The sequence below is a fragment of the Sarcophilus harrisii genome, chromosome 5 (assembly GCF_902635505.1).
Source record: "Sarcophilus harrisii chromosome 5, mSarHar1.11, whole genome shotgun sequence".
In the NCBI taxonomy this organism is placed as follows: domain Eukaryota; kingdom Metazoa; phylum Chordata; class Mammalia; order Dasyuromorphia; family Dasyuridae; genus Sarcophilus; species Sarcophilus harrisii.
Window position 1 is genome coordinate 235,972,395 of NC_045430.1, and position 24,894 is coordinate 235,997,288.

General features: G+C 36.8%; 1 protein-coding gene across 3 annotated transcripts in view; it reads right to left on the reverse strand.

Annotated features, from left to right (window-relative positions):
• Positions 1-24,894, reverse strand: part of CACNB2 (calcium voltage-gated channel auxiliary subunit beta 2) — a 373,480-nt gene that overhangs the window by 111,003 nt on the left and 237,583 nt on the right. For all 3 annotated transcript variants that reach the window (XM_031939900.1, XM_031939899.1, XM_031939898.1), the window contains exon 3: positions 4,607-4,726. In XM_031939900.1, coding sequence (XP_031795760.1) covers positions 4,607-4,726 — 120 coding nt within the window. The remainder of the gene's footprint in view (positions 1-4,606; positions 4,727-24,894) is intronic.

The window sequence follows — 24,894 nt, forward strand, 5'->3', positions numbered from 1 at the left end:
GGCCTGAACTAGCATTGTGATAGTAAGAAGGGAACAGATGGAAGAGCTGTTGAGGAAGTACAATTTAGGATTTGGAAGTGGAAGATGTGGGGGAGGTAGGAGAGCAACCAAAGATGACTGTGATTTATGAGTAGTGCCATTGTCAGAGATAGAGAAATGCAAAAGAAGCAGGATTTAGGAAAATAAAAGACAACTTTAGTTTTAGGTGGGATGGCCAGATGGAGGCTATCAGGTAAACAGAAATGTCAGTGTGGAGTTTTGGCAAAGATATCAAAGATTGAGGAGGGATATTGGCCTGCAAGGAGCTGATAATAGAGTAGGAATGAATGACATCAACAATGGAGAGGGTGTAAAAAAGTATCTTAAAAAGTTCTAAGGCCAGAATCTTGTGAAAAGGCTAAGTTAAGACTTAGAAGGATAAAATAACCCCAAAGAAACAAAAAAGAAGCTGTTGGAGAGGGGGCAGAAGAATAATAAAAATGGGGTATTGTGGAATCAAAGGAGATCGAAAACTTTGGAAAAACCTGAGATTTACTGATTAGGAAATAAAAAAAAACACCAGTGATTTTTGAGGAAGCAGTTTCTTTAGAGGAGTTGGGATGAAAGCCAGATTGAAAAGAGAGTAGGAAGATAAAAAATGGATTCATTGAGTGTAGACCACATGTTGGAGAAGTTTGGCAGTGAGAGGGAGAATAGATAGAAAAATGGTCATGAAAAGAAAGGAACGAGTAGAGAGAGAAATCTGAAGTGCAAGAAAAGTGAGGGATAATTGATGGATCAGAGTTCTAGGAAGTAGGAAGGGAGGAGATTAAGAGTCCAAGTGGAAATATAAGTACTGCAAAGGAGCAGAACCACGTCTTCAAAAGATGGAAAAGAAGTTGGGGGAAGATACAATGAGACTAAAGTAGAAGAGGCATATGGATGATAGGTTGAAACAGGTAAATAGTAATATAAGGGGGAGAAGGAAAATAGAAAAATTTGGCTTTCCCATTATAATCCTATCCATTTTGGGTGATTCCAAAGTGTGTTTTCTTAAGTTCAATATTGTTCAGCAATAGCTAAATAAAATAAAGGCAACTGCTTAAGCCTTCACTTAACAGTCTCATTAGAATAGGAAGTATGACTTCACTTAGTGCTCTCAAATCAAGCCATTCAGACTTTATATAGAGCGATAGTGTCAGCCCAAGGAGTTCCTGTGCACTTTGAGATTCTGTATTCGTCAATGACAAGGTCTGTATTTTTAAAGAAAAAAAAATAGACCTATGCAGCAAGAGATGTGGTAATATTTACTCACTGCCTTTCTTTTGTCAATCTAAATGTTTGGATTCTTGGTAGTAGTTAAATGTCCTGAAAAGGGAGAACAGAATATCATAAAGCAGAGGGCCAATATTTTCTACCACTATAGAATACTTTACAAAATAGCAATTGGAAAGTAGCATTAAAATCAACAATGGGAAAATAATTTTTTAATTAAATTTTTTTAAAAGCAGTAGATTTGAGGGACATATATATTATCTAAGATTTTTTTGACTTGAAATTTCTCTAAATAAATAAGATCAAATATAATAAAAATAAAAAAATAAATAAGATCAAACAAATATTCATTCAGATTCTAGTTCTTCCAATAGAATGCATGCCCCTTGAGAACAGGGTCCATTTCCCTTTTATATTTTTATCCCAAGCATACTTCACAATGAATAATACATAATAGGCACTTAATAAATGTCTGTTAATTGATGAAGTGCCCAGTATGTGCAAGGCACCATACTACATATAGGAATATCAAGAGAATAGCTTACACTTATGTAACGCTCTATAAAGTCCTCGCCTTTAGCTGTCTCTGAAGCAGATAATAAAAGCAACAAACAGGTCCTACTCCTGTGACTTATTTTTTACCTTAAGAGTTCTGCCATCTTCTTAATAATAACAATATCAATTTAATATTTACCTTCAATTCTAGGGAAAATGTAGGGAGAATGAAGATTTACCATATGGCAAATCTATACATCACCAAGACCTTTAAGTGATGCTAAAATCTGCTCCTTGCTCTTCCATTGATTTGTTAGATGTGCTCTTATGAAAAACTATGGAGGAGAAATGGGCCTTAGGATGAATAGGATTCCAACAGATATATTTAAATATAAAACTGTCATCCTGTTGAAAATCAATTGATATTTATTAAATACCTATTATGTGTCAAACTAAATAAGTCATGATGACATATTGACATAGGAGAACTTAAAATGACCATATACATAACTTCCTATTTTAAAGATTATTTACCGTCCTTCTTAAAGGAGGCATGTATTATTAATATATGTGTATATATTTGTATATATATATATACACAAGCAAATAAATATATATATATATATATATATATATATACACACACACACATACACACACAGAGATCAAATGGTTATTTAAAAATTAAGTCAATCTGGGAGCTAAAATGACCTCTTTTGAGATCAAATCCTGATTATGATCTATTCTGATGTAGCTCACCATGATGCTCCTGTGGTTTAAGATACTGACCTAGTTTTAGAAAGTGAAGTGGATTCACTTAATCTATTTCAATTTGACATTAGCAACAGTTTTTGAGTGGCTTTATATTTGCTCTGAATTCTCTTTAATTTTCCTCTTCCTCTCAATTATCCACAGAGTTTTCCCTTTCTTGTCTGTCTAGCAAACAGAATTCTAATGACTTCTTTTATGATCAACACATTAACCAAGCGTATATTCCAAAGAATAAAAACAAAAAAAAAAATCAAAAACATCTGCGTCACTTGTTTCCGAGTGCAAATGGAGTCACAAAAGAGGCACGAAACTCCGAGGAGACAGCTACAGCTTTGGAAACCAAATCTAGGCAATACTGTTTTGTTAAGTAATGTGATATGAATCTAAGATGGTGTTTTGTTCATTTTAATATGTGGAAATTAAATGAATAAATCATCCCCAAATGGAAAATCTTATCTCTAGGAAATTAAACGAAATATAATTTCTCCTGACACCTCTCTGCAAGTTGGTAGAAAATAGAGAAGCAGCTAGAATATTTAAGAGTACAGACTATGTATGTTACATGCATCAATTATATTGGAATAGTACCGCCTACTGCAAACATACAGATAGACGATCAGCCTCTTCTTTCCACATTTTTATGACTTAGTCCAAAACTAGTGATGCTTTAAGTCTTTTACTTGGGAATAGCTAATGAGATTCTTGGAAGACGAAGCCACACCTTGCTTTATCAGCATTCCCTGTCACAATACCTTCCTACTCCCGCTGTTTATGAGTTGTCTAGCAGTCAGAGACAGTGTTAGACCTGGCGTTGACTTCTCAGCCAATTGAAGTGAGAACATTGTTTTGATGTACAGAAATACAGTTTTTCAGAAGTCAAGGTCTGCTGGTAGATGCTCTGTAAACTACTATGGCAGCTGTGCTAGAGGTCATGAATATTACATAAGGCCTGTCCATGCATTCAAGCCAATAGTGCGAAGCCAGATTCCCATAGCAACACACATAGATTTACTTATCCTTGAGAGATGCATCCGCTCAGCAGTAAGGGCTCTAATGTTACCCATATTTTTTCAGCAAGATGATTACAATACTTGATCCCTTTCCTTTCAAATCTGCGACCCCTTTAAAATAAATTAAACCAAAAAAAAATCAACGGACCAACAATCCCAATGAAATATATCCATTCAGAAGTTACCTAGCATCCAAAAAACAAAATAATTTAAAACTTGTTGGGTTATCTGGCAAAGCAATTGTATAAGAAAAGAAACCATCTAAACCCATTAAATCAGAAATGTTAATCTGGAGAACCAAATCCTCAAACTCAGCATGAGGTTGTTCTGCAATATGCTACTTTTCCTCTTCTTTTTTAAGGTGGTGGTGGAGAGATGAATCAACTGAAGAGAAGTCACTGACTAGTGTGAGGAAACGGAGCGTATAAATGGTCACTATTATCATAGCCACACAATCCTAAATTCACAGCTATCATTTCTCTTCACTAGTTCTAGTTCAAATCATAGAACTTTTTAATGCAAATCATTTCCATGCTAAATGAAATATGTAAGAAACAGTATTGCAAACAGTTATCTGGATAAATGACTGAAGCCTAAAGGAGTTTTACATATTATAACTTGAAATATCTGATTTTAAATGGAGAAATAGTTTTCTGGGATAACTTGTGTGGCAATGATAAAGCAAAATGCTTTTCTCAGAAAGAAGAAAAGTCATTTTCCTTCTCAGACATGGAAAGTTCCTCTAACACAGGTGCCCCCAATAAATGGACAGCACATGTAAACAAGAAAATAACCCCACCCCCATGCTACCATGCAGATTGTTCTTTAAATAGCGTCTGACATTCAGCAAGTGCTCAATAAATGCTTGTTCTCTCTCTCTCTCTCTCTCTCTAAGTCAATTTCATTTATATAGGAAGTGATCAGAACAGTGTTTCCTGTACTTTGTTCAAACCATGCAGTCTGAAAGAATTTCCAAGGGTCCCCAAATGAGCTTTCTAAGAAACATCCACAGGTGGCCACTCCGGACACCAGAGGTTAGCTTGAAAAGAAAGGCATGATGTGGAAACAGGGTTCACCTTGGCTTTTTCCAGCTGGGCCTGGGCCTGTCTCTCTGCCTCTCTCCGAACTGCTTCCCTGTCTTCCTCCAGAGAGACATCTGAATCAGATGGACGGCTAGTGTAGGAGTCTGCCGAACCCTGAAAAAAAACATTAATGTTAAAAGATATTAGAAAGAGACACCTTTTCATGGCGGGGGAGGGGGAGAAAATTCATTATTAGCATTTCATCTAGACTGTGGGAAAGAGGCTGTAAAATTATATTGGCTTTGATTTTTTCTGATATGCTGGTGATGACATGAAGATCACAGACCAGGACAGGTACTCTAGTCAGGCCATATTTTCTGTAAAATCTTGCCATCTAATTAGTCAGCTTTTTGGTACTGGGAGCAAGTTTCTGTGTGGTTACCAGGTGAGTGCTGCAGTGCAGGGCTGAAGGGCAGAGGGGTTTCAAGGATAGCTGGGGGGGGGCGGGGAACAAGACACACATAAACAAAGGTAATTCAGCACTGGTAAGGAGACAACCAACTCTCTCTCCTGCCCTCCTCTCTGCTTTTCTCTTTTCCCCCACTCTTTCTTTCTTTCCTTCCTTCCTTCTCTCTGTCTCCGTCTTCCCCCTCCCTCTTTCTCCAAGGAAAATCACTGTGAACCAAGGCTCATGCAAATATCATGGCAATGATCTGACATCCCTGACAATTTGAGAGCTTCCGGATACTTGTTTCACCTGACTCCTTCTCCCCACGACCAAATCACAAGGCGCTGGCACAGCTCAACCTTTGGATAACATAACTTAGACATCCCCAAATAATGGGGTCCTAGAGATGTCTGCAAAACAAAAACTAACACCCCCAAACCCAAACCAATCCACAGGCATAAACAATCTGCTCTGGCAAGTAGGAACGGTACAGGGGGAGCTGAGAAACGCTGAGCCATATCCCTCGCTACCTTGTCATCACGAGCAGATTAATTCAATCAAACCAGTTTTTTGCTCTCAGTCAATGTCTCAGCAGCAGCAGAGACCAAGGGGAGACTGAGAGCGCCCCAAATAAGCAATTGGTCCTTACACAGATATCCGAATTCTTCAGCCGTCCTCCTCTGGCTCTTTTCAGAAGCCTGATCCAGGTGGCCTTCATTAGCCAGACAGCTCAGTTATTGTCGGCAGCTGCAGCGCTCCGCACCGACTCTCCCCCCGCATGTGTGCGCCGAGTCCTGTGCAATCACTGTTCCTTCCCTGGCCATACTCTGCCGCGAGCCCCTCCGTTTCTTTCTTTCCTTCCTTCCTTCCCGATCTGAGCCTTCAGTCTCTGTGCTCAGAAAGACTCCGCTCCGAACAGGTTCTCATTTTTTTCCCCATCCCAGAAACGGAAAGAACCCCCCTAAATCTGCCCGCGCCCTGGTACAATCAAGACAGAACACTTCCAAGTAGATCCCGAAGAGAGGCTTCAACTCCGGCTAAACTTGATGCATCCTGCTCCACAGAGGATGGATGTGGCTGCTTTTTGGTGGGTGGGGATGTGTGTGTGGGGTTTCAAAGGAATTACTTCTAAGACATGAGAACCTTTTAAAAATCCAGTGCAAAATGTATTCCATGACATTTGCAAGTGCAAAGTTCAATCCATATCTTCAGAGATCTGATTGGGGTGGGGGAGGGAGGGAGCCCGGCACATCACTGGGCATGCTCTATATGTCGCCTTTTACGCAGATGCTCACATCACACTGGGAGTCTATGTCAAATTGCTATTTTACATCTCAAGTGTAAACAGCTGGAAAGGGCCTTTTGGATCCGAAGTCGCTGGCAGAGTGTCATATTTTTTTATCACATCTCTGCCACCGGTGAAATTCACTCTCAACGATACGGTACCTGTTCTTTTCCTTTAATGCTCTCTTCCCATTGCCAAACAGCATTAAAAAAAAAACAACACCTTAGCTGCTACCAAAATGTGGGGCTTCTGCTGTAAGAAATCCATATGAAGAGCAGGGAGAAGAGAGATGTCACCCAAAACCTTTTGGGCAGGGAAGAGCACATGATTTTTCATCCATCATAATGCAAATTTAGATTGCTTTTTGTCATTTCCCAAATCAGATGCAAGAGACACGTCTGCACACATTTAATTAGGGCACGAATGATGATCATGGGTTTCTAAAGCAATCGCTTTAGCAGAACTAAAAAATGACAGGGAACCGGTTCCCAGTGAGAGACCGCTATTTGTAACTGTGCATGCTAAATTCAAGTGAGGATTGTTGTAATACTAATCATGGAGAAATCTGAAAGCACAGATTGTTAGTTATTGGCTCTGGCTAAGGATACTTCAGTTGGTTGGATACAAAAGTATTATTAACTTCACAAGCTCATATTCACAAATCCCCAGAATGTTAGAGCTCAAAGAAAGCTCAGAGATTACGCAGTTGAAATCCTTTTCCCCCTAAAAAAAAAGGGATGGAGGTTCCGAGAAGTTATTTTCCTCATCTAAAATTACAAAGCTTACACCTTGCCATGGAGAGGATCCAGGTCTCCTGAATGACTTGAAGTCCAATGTCTAATTTGAAGAGATACAACTGACTGGTATACAAGTAATTAAGCTAAATGATCACTCTCAAAACAGCCATCTCTAGGAATGGTGTCTTATTTGGCTCAGAATCTTAGTCTCATACCCAACTCTTCACTCCCTCTCCCACCCTATATTGAATCTATTGCCAAATCCTGTTGATTCTACTTTTATAATAGCTCTTGTATAAGCTCTCTTCAACTCATCTGATATTACCATTACCCTCATGCAAGCACTCATCACCTCAAGCCTGAAATAGTGAAATGATCTGATTAGTTTGTCCCTCTGCCTCAAATCTCTCTCCATTCTAATCCATCTTCCATACAGTTCTCAATTGGACTTTCCTAACCCAGATCTGACCATATCCCATCCCTCTTTAATAAACTCCAATGGCTACATGTTAATTCCATCCAGGATTAAATATGGAAACTTATTTAGTTTTCAAAGACCTTCATAAACTGACTCCTTTCTACTTTTCATCTCTTCTTATCCTGTATTCCTCTTCAAGAGGGAGGTGGGTGGTATAGTGGACAGAGAACACTGGCCCTGGAGTCAGGAAGCACTGAGTTCAAAACCAGCCTTATATACTTCTTAGCAATGTGATCCTGGGCAAGTCACTTAACTTTTATTTTCTTCAACTGTAAAATGGGGGTAATAATATAATCCACATGCTAGAATTGTGCTGAGGATCAAATGAGATATCTGTTAAACACTTATCACAGTGCCTAGTACTTAATGGATGTTTAACAAATAGTTGTTTCCTTCCTTTTTCTTTCCTTCTCTTCCTTCTTCCTCCCTTTCTTTGTTCTTTGTATTCTGTTATATAATACTAGCCACTTTGCAGTTTTTCACACAAGATACATCACCTCTAGACTTCAAGTATTTTTCTTGGCTGTCCTCCATGCCTGGAACTCTCTTCCTCTTCATCTCTGCCTCCTGCTTTTCCTTTGAGTCTTAACTAAAATCCCACCATCTTCAAGAAGTCTTTCCGTCCAGACCTCTCCAAGGTTTCCCTTTTTCCTGTGAGAACAACCCCAATTTATCTTGTATATACCTTATCTGTACATAGTTGTTTGCACAGGAGCCGATTTTTTTGCCCTTTCTTTGTATCCCCAGTGCTTGGTACTATGTGTGGTACATAGTAGCCCCTTAAGGTTCATTTTCTGATTGATTGTGAAAAAGACAGAAAAATCTGAGACAAAGGAAATGGAGGTAAGAAAGAGACAGAAAAAAAGGGAAGTAAGCAGGTCATGTGGTAAGAGAAAGTGAAAAGAGAGAGGCATTCTGAGTATTTTACTGTTCTCCACAAGCTAGTAAGAAAACTAGAAAAAAATTGGAGGATTTATGGAAAGACAGAGATAAGAACTGTAGAAGATAAGGAATAGTAGAGTAATTTTAGGCTCCATTGATGGAATGAATACCCATCTGGGCAAAATCATGTGGTGTTCCATCACTCCATCATCAACTGGATTTATTTGTTATAAACTTTTAGGGGGAGTGTTTGTTGTTGTTATAATTAGTCGACCCATCAAGAATACCTATACTTGCATAAATCTTTCCAGAAAGTCTGGGTGCATATGTGCATACCCTGAGAAAAATTGAATTCCAAAGTTCAACAAACATTTATGTTTATGTTATGACTAAATGCTAAGAGTTTCAAGGCATGAAAGTAGAAACAAATGAAATAGAGAACTTATAAGGGAAATAGTGTTCCTAGCAATTATAGCATCAACAGATAATACTTCTAGTAAGTTAATATAAAGGTCAGTTACTTCAAGGACTTGTCTTTTCATTTGGGACAGACAAAAGGCTCTCTTCAACAATATTTGTGACAAGAATTTGCCCCTCAGCAGTCAACCTATGAATGGGGATCTCCAAATATAGTTAGATTGATCCCTGGACAGCAGAGATGCTGTATCTCACTGAGCTCATATTAAAGCTTTTTTCCCTTGGCAGGATCCATCCTTAATTGCACTTGCTTGGCACAGCCTTTGTAATATGGGATTACTTCCATCTCCCAAGAAGGCACTGGAGTAGAACTGTCGAAAGGGCCATTTTCCACAGCATTTCCAAAATATCCTTATAGAACTTGGACAAGTGCACCGTGTATGCTTAGTGGACAATCACTTCTGTGACAATGTCAGAGACGACTGATGTAGCTTACATACATGTAGCATAGGTGACTGTAAACTGGAAGACTTTGTATATCATGGTGAAGATAAATAGATATCATTCAATATGTAATTCCAATCCTTTGAAGTGGTTTGAGTAGAGGTGTTATGTGATCAATCAATAAGCATTTATTAAGTATTTACTATGGGTCAGGAAATGTGCAAAGTGTTACCAATATTTTTTTAAAAAGGTAAAATAAAAGATGTCCCTGCCTTTGAGGAGCTTACATTCTAATAGGGAAATCAACATACATATATAAATAGGTACACATACATCAGTTGTAACACAATCTAAGAGCTGAAAAGTCTAACCTCTGGGACAGGGAGAGGGAATAAGGGAACTGTGGAACATAGCACATGAGCTGAATCTCGAAGAAAGAAAAGTCAAACTAAGAGATGGAGTTTAGGTCAAGCCTTCCGAGGATGGGCAATTGTCCACAATACAAAAGAACTAGAAATGGAGGGTCATGTATGAAAAACAAGAAGGATAACACAGGTGAAGTGCAGAGTGCATGGAAGAGAGTAAAAAATAAAATAATGGAAAGGTAGAAAGGACTCAGATTATAAGGATCTTTAAATGCCAAGCGAGATTTTATATTTGATCTGGGAAATAATAGAGAGCCTTTGGAGTTTATTGAGTAAATGGAGTGGGCAGATCTACATCTTAGAAAAGTTACGTTGGCTTTGAGTGGAGGCTGGATTTGACTGGGGACAGACTTGAGCCCTAGATACCAGTCTGAGGGCTTTTGGAACAATCTGGTCAAGAGATAGTGGGGGCTTGTACAAGGATGGGAACTGTGTGAAAGAATGGAAAAAACCTCTAAATCACTATTGATTAGAGAAACACAAATTAAAACAACTCTGAGATACCATCTCACACCTATTAGATTGGCTAATATGACAAAAGAAAAATGATAAATGTTGGAGAGGATGTGGGAAAATTGGGATGCTAACACACTGTTGGTGGAATTGTGAACTGATCCAACTGTTCTAGAAAGCAACTTGGAATTATGCCCAAAGGGCTATAAAATTTACACACCTTTTGATCCAGTAATACCATTGCTAGGTTTGTATCAGAGATTAAAAAGGGGGTGAAGGAAGGACTTATCTATACAAAATATTTATAATATCTTTTTGTGGTGCCAAAGGATTGAAAAATTGAGGGGATGTTCATCAATTGGGGAATGACAGAATAAGTTGTAGTATATGATTCTAACAATAGTACTGTACTATAGGAAATGATAAACAGGATGGGTTAAAAAAAACTGAAAAGACATATGAACCTATGCAAAGTGAAATGAGCAGAAACAGGAGAACATTGTACATAACAACAATATTATAAGGTGACAGCATATGAATGATAACCAACAACTCTTTTCAGCAATACAATGATCCAAGGCAAAGGAGTTATGAGGTAAATGTTATCCACCTTCAGAGAGAGAACTGATGGAGTTTGAATATTCAGACTGAAGCACACTTTTTTTCATTTTCTGTATTTTTGCATGTTTTTTTTCTTTGGGTCTTGTCTTCTTTCACACCATGACTAATATGTTTGCATGATTGAACATGTATAACCCATGTCTGATTGCTTGCAATCTCAGGGAGAGGGGAAGGAAAAGACAGAAATTTTGGATCTCAAAAGTTTAAAAAAAAAAAAAAAGAATGTTAAAAATTGTCTTCAAATGTAATTGAGGGAAAATGAATATAAATACTCAATAAAAAGAAAGGGATGCATACAAGTGATATGAAGGTGCAGATTACATGATTTGGTAATTGATCAGGTCTTCTACATAAGGGAATGATTTCAGCAAACATTTCCTTAGCACTTTTAGTGAAATACAATGCACATAGTACAGTCTACAGGAAAAATCAATTTTGTATCACAATTAAAGATTGGAGGAGGAAAGGACTGTAGATAGGTAGATTTTTAGACAGCTACTGCAAAGGCCCTGGAAGGAGATAATGAGTGGTTGCAGTGAGAGTAGGAAGGAACACATTGGTGAGATACTACAGAAGTAGATCGATAATGTCAGCAGAGTAGGGAAGAGGCAATGCAGCAAGCACAGGGAGTATTCTATCTAGCATAAAGCACATTGTCAAGCCAACAAGCAGTTTTTAAGTGTCTACTCTGTGCTAGGCACTATGCTAAATACTGGAGTTATAAAGACAGGAAAACAATTTTTCCTACCCCACTCCCAATTCCAAAAGAGTAAAAAAATAGTTCCTGCTTTCAAAAAGCTCAGTCTAATGGAGGGGACAGAACATATAAATGACCACATACAATAAAATGCTGGATAAATTAGAGGTAATTAATGAAAGGAAGTATTAAAAGGGAATAGAAGGTGTGATTTTAACTTGGACTTGAAGGAAATCTGAGAAGCCTAAAGGTAGAGATAAAGATGGAGAGCATTCCAGGTTGGGGAAATTTCAGCCAATGAAAATGCACAGTTGAAAGATGGAATGCCTTCTAGGAAGAACATAAAGGAGGCTATTGTCTCTGAATTGTGGAGTACATGGGGAGGGGAGGAAGCAGTGGAAAAGAGGTCAATTATACAAAGGGAATAGGGAGATAGGCTAGGGAAGACTTTAAAAGCTGAACAGAGAATTTTATATTTGATCCTGAATGCGATTAGGGAGCTCCTAGGATTTACTGAGTGGGAGGTGATATGCTCAGACCTGTGCTTTAAGAAGCTCAATTTGACAGCCGATTGGAGGATGGATTGGAGAAAGGAGAAACTTATGACAAGTTAATCAAGTAGCAAGTTATTGCAACAGTCCAAGAGTAAGGTGACAAGGGTACATTAGGGTGGTAACAGTGTCAGAGTAGACAAGGTGGCAAATATGAAAGATGTTACAAGAAGAATGAACGGCAGTTGGCAACACATTGAACATGGGAGCCCTCTCCACATACCTGCACCCATGGATGCCTAGAACAAAGCTTCTTAAACCGTGAGTTGTGACCTCAAATGGGATCATGGAACTGAATGTGGCGACTGTGAAATTATATTTTGTTATCAATAAATGTTTGATTGTATATCTATTTCATACATTTATATACCTGGGGTTGGATAAAAGTTTCTTGGACAAAAGGGGTCACAAGTAGAGAAAGTTTAAGAAGCCTGGCTTAGAAAACAACTAGATTCAGTATAGATTATTGAACTGGAACTTCTACCTCAGCATTGAGGAAAAACCCAGACTGTTGGAAAGGGGCTAATGTATCTTCATACAAGGTGACAAGTAGAACTTGGAACAAGAGTGAATGCTATGAATATCAGCATAGCTTGAGAAGCCACTGGAGGAGGGGAAGGGCAATGCATCAGCAGCATCTGTGATACAGAGACGATGGCTTTTCCAGTTTTTCTTCCTTTATGCCATCCATGAGCTATGTGGATTGTTCATAAGTATCTGTGTTGTTACGTACAAGGCTAATGTTAGTCTAGAGCCACCAAAAAATGTGCTGGAACTAGAGAAGTAAGCCATGGTCCGATATAGCTGCCAATCTGAATTTCTCTAGCTGAGCTGATTTTCAGTTCCCTGCCCCAAGAGACAGGGTGTCTGGCTACTGGCATTAAGTATGTAAGAGATGAGACTTAGTAAATGATTGGATGTGATGGACAGATAATATTCTGAGGTTTTGAATACAGGTGATGGGGTGAATGGTCACATCACTGACAAAAACAAGAACATTTATAAATAGGAAATTTTGGGTTAAGTTTTAGATGGCACAACTACATTCAAGTGGACCTGTCCAGCAGACAAATAAAAATGTAGAACATTTAGTTGATGGGGTAGGCAGAGTTTTGGACTTGGAGCCTAGAAGGGTTAAGTTTGAATCCTGCTTCAGATACTAAGTAAGATGTGGCTGAGCAACCCATTTCACTTTTCTCAGCCTCAGTTTCCTCATCTGTAAAATTTTTTTTAAATTCATGTATCAGTTGGATTTAAGTGAGGCAGATTTGCAGGAAATTATTAGCCTCATTCTCTCTTCTACAGCCACAACTGTCCAGTGGTCAGATAGAGTAAAGATGACCAATGATGACTCAAGTCTTCACTATATAACCAAAAACTCCACAGAACTCATTTCACTTGCCTTTATGGCTGTTGGGGCAAATTATTCTTATCTACCCATTCCACCTGGGGATGTCTTTAACATGTTGGGGTGGACACTTCCCTAACTCACCATAGGGTTTTGAGACTCCTTGGTTACCTGCCAAAACAGTTTACCAGGGTGTGGCCACTGTGCATGCTATAGCTTCTGGGAGTCACAGGTGAGAGTTAGATGGATCAGGTGGAGTCCAAAGGTGGAAAACAGTCCCATAAAGAACTAGGCAGCCCTTCCTCTAACACCATCTACCTTTTAGGGTTGTTGTGAAGATCAAATGAGATAGCATAAGATAAGTGCTTTTTAAACTTTAAGGGATGATGATGATGATGATAATGTCAGGTTGGAAATTAGCTTTTGAAAGTCTTCCATTTAGTGATAGTTGAAGTCAAGGGAATGGACTGAGATTGAAGGAAGTGAATAAAGACAAAGGAGAGGAAAGGGGAAAGAATCTTGAGGAATCAATAACTTTAAGGAATAAATGGAAGACTAGAAGCAAGAGACCAAGAAACAGTAGCAAGAGATGCAGGGAGAGAACCAGGAAAGGGTATGTTAGAGAAGCCAAAAGGGGAAAGGTATAAAAGGCTTAACAAAGTTTAACACTGCTGAGAGGTTAAAGGGGGTAAGAAATAAGTAAAAGCTATTTCATTGTGCAAAAAGGAAATCACTATAGACCTTTAAGAAAGCAATTTATGAGTAGTGGTGGCTCAGAATATCAATTATAAGAGGATGAAGGAGATATCACATGTAGACTACTTTTTCAAAGTTTCAACTACATTGGTTTGGGGACATCTTCATTATCTAATAGATTTCATAGATTGCATCAATTTCTTCTCATAATGATATTGAACAAGTGTTACCAGTTACTTCAGAGTCACAGCTTGTATCCATGTTAGTGCTATGATGGTGTGTGTGTATATATATATATATATATATATATATATATATATGCATTATACATTAATTAAAGCTTTTTATTTTTAAAACATATGCATGGATAATTTTCAACATTCACCCTTGCAAAACCTTGTGTTCCAGATTTTTTTCCCTCCTTTATCCCCACTCCCTCCTCTAGATGGCAAGTAATTTGATATATGTTAAACATGTGCAATTCTTCTATATGTATTTCCACAAATATCATGCTGCATGAGAAAAATCAGATAAAAAAAACAATGAAAAAGAAAACAAAATGCAAGCAAACAACAAAAAGAGTGAAAATACTATGTTGTGATCATACTCAGTTCCCACAGTCCTCTCTCTGGGTGCAGATGGCTCTGTTCATCACAAGACCATTGGAACTACACTGAATTACCTCATTTTTGAAAAGAGCCATGTCTATCAGAATTGATCATCTTATAATCTTGCTGTTGCTATGTACAATGATCTCCTGGTTCTGCTCATTTCACTCAGCATCAGTTCATGTAAGTCTCTCCAGGCTTCTCTGAAATCATCCTGCTGATATGATAGTATATATTAATCACCAATTTCCTGGCATTTTTGAAAGGCAAGCTCTCCCAAATGTGTATAATAAATACATTTTCATTTTATCTAGGATTGTGAGTCTGTACCACTGGAAATGGTACAATTAATTAAGATACTACTTTTGTTAGTATATGTGCTTTCTGGGTCATGGGGCCTGAAGTATCAGTCAGAAACAGCTATTATTCATTTCCATTCCTCCAGAATAAGTTTATTATTAAATGGGGCCATGGTCTTTTTAGTTCTTCTGATGATATTAGGTTGCCATTTATACGCATCCTTGGATCAGCTGCATTTCTTTTCTCGTTTCTTCATATTATCATCCTAAGAGTGAGGTGTATGGGGTGTTCAGGAGGACTAGCACCTCTGGTGTGATGGCTTGCCAAGCTCTTTCTAGGGCTTCTAATCCATTTTTGATGTGCACTTTCTCTCACCTGTGGCTCCAAGAAACTGTAGCATGTGCAGTAGACACATCCTAATAAACCATTTCAACAGACAGGTTAAACCAGGTTGAAGGTAACCTCAAACCTTTCAGTGAATTAGGGGGATGTGAAGATTTTTCCAGGCAGAATGGATGGATGAGAACAATTTCTTCCAATAATCATGAAGGTAGCTGAAGCAGCTGCTATCAAATGTTTAGAGCTTGATTAAACATTGAAGCACCAAGGTCATTCACTGCATCCCAGGCCATGATCAGTCATCTTGACTTCTGTCCTGCCACTGGACTTTGATGACTCAGGAAAAGAGAGTGAAGCTGATGACTTAGCACAACTCTACCTCATTGAAATCCAATTTATGCACAAGTCAAGACATCATCTTGTGTTGTCACTGATCCTCTTCAAAAATGAAGGATGAACAACATCTTATGGATATTACATTACTTGCCTGTGTATGTTACTTTTTCTTTGATTACATATAATTATAACATATAATAATATATAGTATTACACATAAAATTATATTATATTATATATAATAAATGCTTATTCCATTGACTTGGAAAAAACCCCATCACTTTTCTAAAATACAATCTGGTCCATCATGTCCAGATATATGGACATTCCAGTATTTTCTAATGCTAATAAGGTTATAGCCACAAGAATTCAATTTCTCTTGCTTATGGGTACATTTACTTTATTCTAGGATAATCTTCTAATACTCCTGTTCAGTTCCCCTTTATTACTGTGCCCAAGATTAGATGAATAAAATTTTGCCTTTGCTTTTTACATGTTTTTTTAACTATCAAGACTAACTAACAAGAATCAAGAAACATTTATATTCTTGATTCTTAGATCAACTGATGTTATCACAGCTAATTTGATAGATAGTTTTGTTTTCTGGGGTTTATTGTTTTGATCCATTCCTTTTGGAAACACAAAAGAATTAGACTTATGTGCATAAGCATTTCTTTATGAAGTAATTTATTTACAAATATTTATATTTGTATATGAGCCATCTGTCATTCTGTAAACAGCCTTAATTTGAAATCCAGTGCAACAAGGACCTCCTATCCTTGAAGTCAATCTTTTTGTATTTTTAAAGGATATTTCCATATAATTTGTATGTGCTTGTGTCTGTTCCAATAGAATGTAAGTACCTCAAGGGCAATGTCTTTGAGTTTCTAGTGCATAGCACAGGATTTTGCATAAAACAAATATTTCATAAATACCTGATGATTGATTGTATACACCTCGAGGTATGGCATGAGGCTCAGACCACTCTCCTTTTGCATGGGCTTACTTGGTATAGGATTATCCCAGAATAAAAGCAAACCAAATACATCTGAGTGACTCCAGATGTGCCCTCGTTTCCTTGGAGTTGACACATGGGACACTCTTATCTGAGATTGAAATCCTATTACCATTCCAGTCATGGCTATGTGCCTAGAGCCTTCTAAAACTGGATTGACTAGTGAAGAGGGAAAAAGAGTCCAAAGCGCAGAATTCTCTGGTAGTATGGTCCAGATGGGACTTTAATTTTGAATCTTGTTCTGTTTCAGTTATTGTGAAGTAGTTCTACTTTCACAAAGAGATACTCATTTTTAAGATTATTATTTCAATTTCCCATTTCCATGGTCATTGGACCTATTAGTGCTTTAGTTAAATTATAGCTTGGTGCCAATTTCCGAGCAGGAGTAGTTATCAGTTATGGGGTAGGGGGGGAAAAGAATAGTTCAAGTCACCATTTTGCCATATAGTAACAGAATGAACAATGCATTGTCATTTTGCCTAAATCTTAAACATCATCTACAAAATAGGAATACTACCACTATTCATAAAATCAAGTGAGGAAAAAAATCTCTAAAATATCTTAGTTTAATTCAAACACATTAACTGTTGTAATTATTTTTTTTCAAATTTATAAAAAAAATAAAATACTCCTAATTGCATTTGTAATATCAGTTCTCCTGTCTCCAAATCTCCAAAGTTAATTTTGACAACTATGTCTAAGATTGTTTTGTACAGTATGCCATCAAGTGTTTTGTATACTTTTTCCACAACAATTTATCAATGATTTATTATCAATTATTTATCAATTTCAGTTTATCCTATACAAATGGTGTCCCAAAGCCTTAATGCTTGAGCTTGAGTAGCTTAAAATTTCACAGAGACTTTGGATATACTCTATATATCTTGTAAACACATATTTATTTGCATGTCTCTTGTCCATTGGAAGGCCATATCTTTAAACAGGATGTGCTTTGCCTTTGTATTCCTAGCACTTAGCATTTGAAAAATCCTTTTCTACTTGTTGACCAGATAATGCTGCTGATAGTTAAAATATTAACTATCAATTCACTACAAAATATATATAAATAAAAAACTTCTTGCAAATCTTATCTATTTACTGGCTGAATTACCCAATGTTAAATTCAAATGCTACCTCCTTTATGAAGTCTTCCGTGACTGCTCCCCCGAGAGAAATACTGACACTGACAGACAGACATACATATATGTCTGTATATATATAAAACACAGAGTTCCCTATAAGTGGGAGCTGTGGTCTAACTAAACTTTTGAAGTTCTTTAGAGCTTGTACAGAACTAAGAACCAAAAAAACACAATGTTGTTTGAATGGAAATTGAATTATAATATGGTATGTAATATTTCACAATTAATAAAATGCATCACAATGATGCTGATAGAAGTGATCCTGGCTTCTCAAAGGAACACACAGTTTTGCAGGTCCTAGAAAAGCTTTTGAGTACCATGCCTGTGATGAACCAGAAACTCCTCAGACAAGCTAGTCTATGCAAGACCCTTCATCATGGTGACTTTACCCTCAAGAAAGTTTTGGTTGCTACTCCCGAAGAGTAGCATCTATTGAATGACTTTAACGTACTAAAGGGAACAGCCCTCACTGACAGATGTAGCAGTCCAAAATATTCCCCTCCAGCTCTAATTTACCATTACCACCACTATGGCAGTATCCAAAAGGATCTATTATTCCTTTTCTCACCCAAATCTGAAAAACTAGATAAAATTTATATGAAGAAAAAATGAGCACATTCTCCAAGGTAGGGATAAAGAAAATAAATTGTCTTTTCTGGATAAACTGTAAGTATTTTTCTGTCTGCCTCCTTCCCTTTGGTACAGAATGTTCTCAAAGTCTTAATCCATTTTTAAGCTTTAAAAGCATAAAACTACACAAGATTTTTGGGATGTTCTGCATAACGATCAATCAAAAAATGTTTATTAAGCTCCTACTATGTTGCAGGTATGGGACTAAGCACTAAGGATACAAAAAGAGGCATCTTTATCTGCAAGAAACTCATAATCTAATAGGACAGCTAAAATTCAAACAACTCTATATAGGGTAAGCCTTATGCAGAACACATTGAAAATCACTAATTGAGAGAAGACACTAGAATTAAGAGGGGTTGGGGTAAACTTTACTGCTGTACGGTATGAGATATGTTATAGGTATATATATGTATACATATGTTTATAGGTATATAGGTATAGGGCCGAGTTAAAATTTGACCTCAGACACTTAATAAACTCTGTGATTCTGGGTAAGTTACTTATTCGCTTTTAGCCTTAATCCACTAGAGAAGGAAATGGCAAATCATTCCAGTATCTTGCCAAGAAATCCCCATGGACAACATTGATTCATGGGGTCATAAAGAGTTGGACACAACTGAGCAACAAATGTACGCATTTAACTACACTAAGACTTTCAATACAACAATACATAGGTATAGATGTATATATGTATCCATATAGGTACATTTGTGTGTGTGTGTGTGTGTGTGTGTGTGTGTGTGAGAGATACACATACACCTTTAGGAGGCAACACTCATTTCTTTTCAATACAAATCCCAAATGGCAGTTCTCAAATTCCTATAAAATATGCAGTCACACTCACAAATATATATTTAATTATATTATAATATTCCTATAAATATGCAGTCACACTCACAAATATATATTTAATTATATTATAATATTCTGTATTATAATTATTATGTGACATTATATACTGTATTATAATATTATAATTGTAAATATATATATGTAGATAAAATAATTAGAATATGGACTCTGGAACATCATACTCCTTTGCATACTTTTCCTGATAAAAATATTAGGGCTCTTAACAAATGCTCTCCTCAGTCTCTTAATTTGGAACAGCCTTCAGCTTCAGAATTCTGGCCAAGAAACCCTGGAGCACTGGCCCAATTTTGACCTTTGGAATTTGAATGCCATTTTTTCCCCTGCAAACAACTAAAGATTCCCCTCAAAGGCCCAGCATGCAAGGTAAGTGCCAAGCCATAATGACATCCTTGATGGGATTATATTATCAAATGTGTTGTTCAGTCCCAACAAATCACTTCATTATTAAGATTAGGGTTCCAGTAATAAATATTAAAGTAACTAACTGGCAATTTATTTTTCAAGTGTTTCCTTACTTTTGGTACAAAATAAAATAATATATAGAAAGAAAAGCAAGACAGGGAAAAAATCCAATATTCACTGAGCGATTCTATTAATCAAAAAATATATGTATCCTTGGACACCAGCCATGGCTCTCATAAAGTAGAATTGTAATGAGCTCCAATGAGCTCTTTGCTCTGTACAGGTGAAACTTGGCTTTTTTGTCCATAAACACATATACTTGGAAGATTGGGCCTGACCTTCGTACAGTGATGGATCATGGAATGTAGCCAATTCCTGATTCATCAATGCAGTGTTGGAGGAAAAGCTCTTCAGGGCTAAATGTTACCCTGCAATTTCCCCCATTTTACAAAAACCTCAAAATTTTCAAGCCTTATTTTTCTTGATCAAATCCATTTAAATAGAAAGTAGACATGTAGCAGAGAAAGACAATAGAAGTCAAGATGCTAGCTATTTAATTTTTTTAAACTTTTCTGAAAATGAATGTAACCCTGGCAAGCTGGACTTCAATAGTTTTCTTGGCAGCTAACCTAGACTGCAGCTGGATAGAATTCAAAGGTTTTTTTTCCCCCTCCTAAGTAACCTTAATTCAACAGGAACATCTGAGAATTCTCTGCATAAGAGAAGATCACTGAAAAGTACAAATGGCCACAGATCTAGACACCTTACTTTTTAAAAAAACCAGCATATTTTCAATACTAACTTAGCACTTTATCCATGTGTTAACATTTTGATGCTCAGTTAGTGAAGAAAATCTTCCCTATTTTTTTTATTAATTTAACATTAACTAGTTCAATCTTGAGAATAGCCAGTTAAATTTCTATTTCCTTTGAGAGGAGAAATCATGGGAGGAATAATCCTCTATTCCAAGTAGTATTGTTATTCAGTCATTTCAGTTGTTCCCAACTGGTCATGACTCCATTTGGGATTTTATTTGACAAAGATATGAGAGTGGTTTTGCCATTTCCTTCTCCAGCTTATTTTACAGATGAGGAAAATGAGGTACTAAGGTGAAGTGACTAGTCCAGGGTCTTATAGCTCATGTCTGAAGACAGATTTGAACTTGGGAAAATGAGTCTTCCTGATTCCAAGCCCTGTGCTCTATGTCTATGGTGCTAACTAGCTTCCTAGATGCAGATAAACACATACTATATCTATATAAATACATAACCATGTATTTGGTCTACTTCTCCTTAGCATATTGCCTTCTATATAATCGTTTAACAAATGTAATAATAAATTAGCTTTATATAGAGCTTACTATATGCCAGGTCCTGCACTAAACACGTTTGTCTCATTTGATCCTTATAATTCTAAGAGGGGAGATGCTATTTGTTATTATCCTCATTTTACAAATGTGGAAACTGAGACAATCAGAAATTAATGACTCGCCAAGGGTCACCCAACTAGAAAGTATCTCAGGCTGGATCTGAACTCATGCTTTCCTGACTCTAGGCCCCTAACGATAATCCCCTTTGCTGCCTAATTAGCTTCATATACAATCATCTTTTTTTTTTTTAAATTCTACCACAATAAAATTTTAATTTGTGGAATTTAAATTTCATACTGTTATGAAAATGCTTGTTTTATTTCATGTGTTATAAAAATGTTTGTTTTAGTCCATAAATTAAAAAGAAAATAAAAAAGAAAAATAAACACATTGATAGAAAAAATAAGTAAATGGATAGTAGGTTGTTTTTTTATCCAAATCCAGAAACTGTACTGAAACGCTATCTAGAAGATACAATCTTTCTTTAACAATTAGAGGTTAAGACAATAGGTCTTGATGGCATGAAGATGGAGTGGAAGTGTGTTAACATACACAAAGCAGACTTCTAGAACAACTGACCTGCCACATTTGAGCCTCATGGCCATCCACGGACATGAACATAACGTGTTGGAGAAGCTGTGATTTGTGCAGGGTCACCTGGTTAGTAAGTGTCATGCGGACAGACTTCAGATTCATGATTACCTTCTGGCAATCCATGTGGCAAGCCCCTCCCTGCCTTGTCAGAATACAGTTTGCAGTCTGACTCAGTGTGACCTTTAAGAAAGTGTCTTTTCTTGTATTATAAAAACATTCTAAAGCTGAAATTATCCTCCTTATAAATGATCAGAGCTCTCTGGAATTCTCAGTACAAATTATAAAACATTAGAACTAAAGCCCAGCAATTTTGTTTCTCAGAAAAAATTCAAGTTGCGTTCTCTTACTGAGGTGTGAATAAGATATGGGTACCTTTCGCAGGTCATTCTGTTTTCTTGGTCCTCTACTCCTAAGATTATCTAGCTAAAGAAAGAAATCTTTCCTTTCCTCGTATTACAAGTTTCAGTTTGACTCCTTCCGTCCTGCCAGCAGGCTTCACACAGGCCAAGAGAGCTTTCTTTCACTCTTCTGGGGTCCTGGCTTATGCTTGCTAATACTATTTTCTGTACTCAATTTTAACATCAGTAAAAATCTGTTTTCTTGTCTCATAGCAAATATAGGACTGTTGGTATTTCAAATCCTTCTATTTAACTTGGAAGAGCTGTTCCATTTTGTGGGTGAATTCTTGAAACTGATTGAGATGCCTTCTTATACTGTTCTCATTTTTTCTTTTTTAAGGTTTAATTATCCTCTCCCCACATCCTACCACCTCCACTAAGGATAAAGTCTATCCTTTTCTTTAAGTGCATGCATTAAAAAAAATCTCCTTTAGATATTAGAAAGCGGTATTATACTCAGTGAGCTTCTTTTAGTCTCATGGGACTATGGCTGCTAGTTGGTGCTGCCATGGATAGAGCATATATATTTCTATATAGTCAGGAAATATGAGTTCAAATCTAGCTGGAGACACTTAATATATAGTGTGATCCTGGGCAAGCCTCTCTGTTTCTGGGTAAACCTCTGCCTGCCTCAGTTTCATTAAGTATAAAGTGGGGATAATAATAGTACTCAGCTCCCAGATTTACTGTGAGGATTAAATGTAATAATATTTGTAATACACTATGTAGAGATTCCAGCATTTAATAAAAGGCATTTAATAAATGCTTATTTCTGGCTTTTCTTTTTCCTTCTCTTTTTCTTCCTTCCTTTCTCCTTCCTTCTTTCTTCCTTTCCTTCCTTTCTCTCTCCTTCCCTTCTTTCTCTTTCTGTTTTTCTTTCTTTCATTGTCTCTTCCTCCTTCCTTCCCTACTTTTCTTCTCTCTCATTTCCTTTCCTTCTCTTTCCTTTTCTTCAATTTAATGATAAAAAGAACTTTAGAGATCACAGAGCCCAAGTCCATTTATACATGAGATAAACTAAAGCCAGGGGTAGGGTGAAGGGAATTACCCAATTACATGCAGGTAATTTCTAGGGTGAAAGGCTAATAGGTTTAAAGTTGGAATAGACTTTAGAAACCATCCAATCCAATCCTCTCATTTTACAAATGAGGAGAATGAGTTCCAGGGAGCTTAAGTGATATGCCACCAGACAGTAGAATCTGAACTCAGGTCCTCTGCTCTCAAGAGTCTGTGCTTTTTTACTTTCAAAACTCTGACCTATGGATTCTAAACCACACTCATTCAGGATTGTTACATCTCAAGTCCTGCATCTTAATTTTTAGTTGTTCTCAATCCCAAGCAAATGATATATTTAACCAAATAAAAGTTTGTGGCTTTGATGACTCAGTAGGAAGGAGATATAATGAAAAGGAGCAAGAGAAATGACTCCCATACCTCAATTACATTCTAAAAGAGTGAAAAGCCTTTTTGCCATTGAGTGCTTCTGGGAAAAGACCAACACGGAACTCAGGGATACTTGGTTAACAGTGACTGGGCTTCTCATCCTAAGCCATAATTCTCGAGGACAAAAAAATCGCAGTGGGATCTATACTACTTCAGAACAGTCAGCCAGATAAAAATGTCTTCAAGATTATCAGTAAGGCCGTCCTTGTAAAAGAAAAAAAATATCATTTATGTTTCTATCAAAACACCTGACAGCATTTATCTTCAATTTTTAAAAAAATATTTTAGATTCTAAAAACATGATTAGAATTCACTTTCTTAGATTGTCCTTCCATCAAATTAATTCCATTTTTTCCTATTCCAGGAACTCCAAGTTCTAGTCTCAGGTCTGCCAGTGACTCATTGTTTGGGTCAAGGGCAAATTGTATAAATATTCTCCATGCCAGTTTCACTGTTTGTAAAACTAAGATGCTATGACTGAACTACTAGGGAGTCAATTTTTGGGATTTTTTGTTGAGATGGTTGAAAACACACTGAAATAAGCTGTGTTTTTGTTGTTGTTTAAAAATGTCCCTCTATTTTGATAAATTACTCTGCACTATCTCCTGAACTTGCCTTGATTAACTCTGAAATAAACTTTAAATCTATGATGGAAAATGTGATTATTCACAACCTGTAAGCAAAATGGACTGTGAAAAAGGACCGGAAAGAAATATTCTCTGTTTTGTTTTGGGTTTAAAGAGATTTATTTAAAGATTTTGCAATCTAGTTTTCATTAGCCACTTCTAATAGATGAACACTTTTATATACTTTGTTTTGTTAAAAGCTCAGTATGAAGACCATGAGAACTCTAGGGACATCTCAACAGGATTCTTATTGTAAATAAGAGCAATTTTAAAGTACATTTTTGATGGTCTTTCCACTTACCCCCTCATCCTCCATATGTAGAAATTATTTTACAAACTCAAGTTTAACAACCCCATTTGCTAATTTCCTTCTTGGTCATAGGTATAATGCAAAGGATGCTGGATCTCAAGCCAGAGAAGCTAAATTCAAATCTTTTCTCTTCTACTCACTAATCTAGCATGACCTTGGACATTGTGTTTCCTAAATTTGAGATTTTTTTACCTGTATAGTGAAGGTGGTCAACAAAATGACTCCTAAAATAATTTTTCTATTCCACATCTATAATTTTATGATCATCAAGTGCTACCATCAATAAACATTTCTTGGAAAATTACTGAGATGTGCACTGAACTCTGGAGAGCTATTGAACTTTCTGCCCTCAGGGAGTTGATCATTAAAACTCTTTTGCTGTTGAAAATGCTAATCATATACTTTAGGGAGACTTCAGCATTGCTGAAGTAAAAAACTGGATTTTTGGTGAGTTTGGTTCAGATATCAGTTT